Source organism: Rhopilema esculentum, chromosome 10 (genome assembly GCF_057945365.1).
Source record: "Rhopilema esculentum isolate cy_ngs chromosome 10, ASM5794536v1, whole genome shotgun sequence".
NCBI lineage: Eukaryota > Metazoa > Cnidaria > Scyphozoa > Rhizostomeae > Rhizostomatidae > Rhopilema > Rhopilema esculentum.
The window spans coordinates 10,115,993-10,120,376 of record NC_142824.1 but is presented as its reverse complement, the minus strand read 5'-3'; the positions used below and the strand labels follow the sequence as shown (position 1 = coordinate 10,120,376).

Below are 4,384 nucleotides of genomic sequence, written 5' to 3'. Positions count from 1 at the left end.
AAATCGAGGCTGTCACACTGTGACGTCATTGGTGTCATTGAGGATATCTATTTTTAGAAATATTTCTAATTTTTCCACACTATCTGGCAGAATGACATAAAATACCTCTTGAAGTGCGAAAACAGTAATACACTTTTCAAAACTTCATGAAATATGGCCAATAAACGATTTCAACTTTGCCAATGGACAATTGTTATTCAGGCCTGTTGTTATAAAGCTAGGAAGCAAGACCAAAATTACAGTGATTTGATGGGGAAATATTACTGTGCTCACGTCACGTGGCCATATCTCAACTAATTTGTAAGACATTTAGCTGTTTTCAATAAAGTAAAAGTATTTCATGATATTCATTCTGTTGATTATGATAAAAAAATTCTCAACGTTGATTTTTATGACAATTTCAGCTAGAATTCTCAACCCTGTAAATTCGCAGTAAAAGAGTTAGCCAGTCGTCTACAGTTATAAAAACAAAGAAATGAAGTGAAAAATGGTCTAACAGTCAGATATCTTGCAAATTTTTTTTTTCGTTATGAGTTTATATCTTAAGTTTTCGAGCCCTCCTAAATCATATTTTTGGCGACCTACCCGGCATCAATGATGACTTGTCCCTTTATTTTCTATTGCAAACTATTACGGGCTACATTAAAGGCATTTGACACGTGGACAAAGGCTTACAGCCACTCGACCACGAGTGGTTGACTAATTAAATTGCACACAGAGAAAAACACGTGAACAGTTTCCGCCTTTCTGCAAATCGGTGAAATCCTAGAGCAGCGCGTGGTGGTTTTACGTGATCGGTTTTCAACACCTTTCTTGTGCGCGTGCTCCGATCAATTTGGCCTAAGTTATTTTTGGATTCTCTGTACTTATGCATGTAAAATGCCTTTAATATGAAATATGCCCACAAGCCAACACTGGTTTTCAAAGGTAATAGGCCGAATATAGAAACAGGGCTTCAAGGGGGGGGGGGGGGAGGGGTAGTCTCCACAATCATTGATGATTGGATGGCAGGGAAATTCATCTTACTTCGGGTTGTCCGCTTTCTTTTGGTACTTTCCCACTTCTTTCATCTAACGAGTGATTGAAGTTGTTTACAATCTTGCCATTGTAAGTGGTGGGTCGCCTTCATAGACTCTCTCGACATATGTCAATTAAATAACACATTATTAGAAAAAAACTTTGACAAGAAATAAAACAAGTAATTCGGATTGTCTCAGAATTTGTTGATTTCTCATTTACCTCTTTATAAATAAGACTGGTGGGTTTTATAACATTAATTATAAATTTATAATTATATAGATAAAAAACTATGAATATTATTACTTTCATTAAAACGAAACGATAACTATTTCCTTTGACATATATTATACACATGCTTTGTACAAATCATTCTTTCAGATAACTTCTCATTTACAAATTCTGAACATTCCTGAATGAAAAAGGGCAAAGAAGTTCATGAAAAACCTAGAAATTCTTTGAATTGAGGGAGCATAATCTTAAAGAAATGTGAAATATTGAACCAAGTATTGTTATTCTCAGTAAGCTCTTTGTTTGATAAATTCTTGCAAAATAATAAATATATACGATTTTCTAATTTTATTCGATGGAAGAAAAGTTTTCTCGTAATTTTTACAAAAGGGAATAGTTGACTGCGGATGACTTCTACAATTAGAGTTCGGGTATAGGTAAATGTCTAAACATTACGATTCATAAGCTTACGCAAAGCCTGGAAACTTTTCCTGAGGAGACACTCAGAAAATACAAAACCAGATAAATTTGGATTTAATCAGAACAGTTCTTTTCCGACTTGCAAGCAGCGATCAAAACGTTTTTACTTCTATATACATAGAAGTAGATCAATTGCAAACGAAATTCCAATACCTCTTTCTAATCCATTCTTCGATAGTAAAATCAATATATTGCTTAACCTTTTCCCTTTCCAATAATATTTCTGAGAGTTTTCATTAACTTCCCCTTTTTATGCTTTTTCTCGGAAGAATTGTTGACAGCTGTTTCTTGTGTTTGAATCGAGCCATTAGCCTGTAGATTTTCGTCGTCAACTGATTGTTCCTTTGTTGTAGCGTCCTCTTCTTCATACTTAATATCAACGGCACTTTCAAAACCTTCTTCAGAAATTACTTCATTTACCTTCGAAACCATCGACTCCTTTCGCTGGGCAGCAATCAATGGAGCACTTATTGACGTTGACATTCGATTGTAAGCGAGTTCACTGTTCTCAGTTTTCGTGTGGCATTCCGATCTTCTCCTTTCTGGTTTTGAACTATCGTTATCGTTCGATTTTAATTTACGCTTGCTAAACAACGACATGAATGATGACCGGCTTTTCGTATTACGACGAGGTGTTCGGGGAGACCCGTCATCTAGCGAATGTTCGTCGGATACAGTTATGGAAGGGGTGTGTGAACTCGAACCGTCGTTTCCTGTGAGATTAAGATCGGAGTTCTTCAAGGCAGAGGTTGAAAACCATGTGCCTGAGCGTCTTCTTACTTGAATCTTGAAACTTCTAGTTCTTTCACGAAAAGATCCCGAAAACCGCCTTTTCTTCACAACCTCGTCATCGCTTTTTATCGACTGGGTCGTGTCCATAACTTCCGAGTCAAGAACTGTCGCCGATGAAGGATAAGCAACACCAACTTTCCTTCTTAATGGTAGATTTCCATTAGCATTGGCATCTACTTGGATATCATTTTCAGTGCATTGAATCGGATTATCATTGGCACTTTTATGTTCCTTGTCTTCTCTTGGGGACCACAAAGAAGATAGCGCAGCTCCAAGAGACCTCCTGAACCTGCATGGCAAAAATATTTTAAGCATTTTGATTAGCATTCAAATTGAAGACGAGGGCTCTTGATGATATTAGCCAATTTAGCGTTAGAATATAATAAAAAATAACATGATTTCAAGATTCAAACAAGGTTAGTGGAAGAGACTCGTATTTAAAGCCAAAAATCAGTGGCCTTTTGAAAAAATGAAATTGGCTCATATCATCAAAAGTAATTTTACACTTACAATGAAAATTTCACGTTAAACTTTACAAAATTTCTTTTAAACAAAAGCACCATTACAGAACAGAAATTTATCTTTGCTGATATTTCTCCAATGCAACACCATTTATTTTCTTTTAAAGAATTGTAAAACAACAGATATATATGGAAAGATAAAGTATTAATAGATATAATGAACATACGATTTTCTGTTATCCGTCTTATTCTTTCTCATAACGACATTTCCTGCTTCTTCGTTTGAGGGCGAGGATAGCCGTGAGTTGTTTCCATGAGACCGAGATCGCAGATACCTGAAAAGTAAGCTTAGTTTATAGATCATCGCCAACTATTTCTATACGACTATTTCTATAACGTTTTCACAGCATTTCGATCGATTTAGGCTATTAAAGTTTATAAGGATGTCATCCATTTCCTACTTAGTTGGTGAGCTATAACGTCAAAGAAGTTTATTTTATTATCTGCTTGCTAAAATGAATACATATTTGACAACTTTTGAGTCATACTCACATTATGCCACTATGCAAAAACAAAACGAATTCATGATCATAAAATGCCTTAACATAAGTAAATTCCAGTCCTTCATAGTGTAAATGCTATTCAAAGCTAAAACAAGAATAATCGAAAGCTAAAAAAGTTGATAAAATCTTTCATAGTTCTTTAATAAAATATGTGCATAACATCAAAGAAAAACTTGAAAAAGAAATCCAACTGCAGAAAGAAGATAAAAATATTTCTCACTCTTTCGCATCTTGCTCATCTCCATTCGTCTGTTCAGGCACAGTCTGCAAATGAATGGGCTCTGCAATGCTGTTTCGCCTATTTGCCTTGTTGTGCTGTTCGGGTGATGTCGCTTTGGGGTTTTTCTCGTCTGTTTTAAGGTCCCTGTAGAAGAATAACAAGATTCATGTTTAAAAAACGCATTAACCGGAAATGCTAACCAGAAAAAGGTGACTTCCGTGAAAAATTCTCATTCTTTCTGAAGGACCAGAAAGCTTGCATCTTAATTTTTTATCATTTTCCTTAGCTTTAAATTTTTCGAGGAAACTAATAGCCTTAAATGGCACGGTATTTGAATTGACTGGCCAGTCTTATTGTAACTTGAGTTTAGCACTTGGCTGGAGCCTTGCTTGCAATGATTTGACTTGTAAAGAATGTACTGCTTTCAATTAGACGTGTTAGCTTCAAATATCTGCGGGAGATTAAGTTTCTTAAAGGGCCCTTTAAGCGTTACAGTGTTTTGCAAATTTTCAACTCACTTTAAGTTCAAAGAAACAGGCCTGGGCTTCTTTCTTCTTCGTGATAGTTGCCTAAAATCAAACAACACACCAACATTACAGGGGAAATATTATATCCAATAA

General features: G+C 35.5%; 1 protein-coding gene across 9 annotated transcripts in view; it reads right to left on the bottom strand.

Annotated features, from left to right (window-relative positions):
- Nucleotides 1-1,133: 1,133 nt before the first annotated feature.
- Nucleotides 1,134-4,384, bottom strand: part of LOC135690843 (uncharacterized) — a 63,239-nt gene continuing 59,988 nt past the window's right edge. For 3 of the 9 annotated variants that reach the window (XM_065208547.2, XM_065208539.2, XM_065208556.2), the window contains 4 exons: nucleotides 4,283-4,333; nucleotides 3,765-3,908; nucleotides 3,209-3,316; nucleotides 1,144-2,809 (listed from right to left, as the gene is read on the bottom strand). In XM_065208547.2, the coding sequence (XP_065064619.2) occupies nucleotides 1,924-2,809; nucleotides 3,209-3,316; nucleotides 3,765-3,908; nucleotides 4,283-4,333 (1,189 nt within the window). In that variant the 3' untranslated portion in view covers nucleotides 1,144-1,923. Of the gene's footprint in view, nucleotides 2,810-3,208; nucleotides 3,317-3,764; nucleotides 3,909-4,282; nucleotides 4,334-4,384 lie in introns of all 9 variants that reach the window. The other 6 variants (XM_065208567.2, XM_065208562.2, XM_065208524.2 and 3 more) reach the window with 5 other exon arrangements.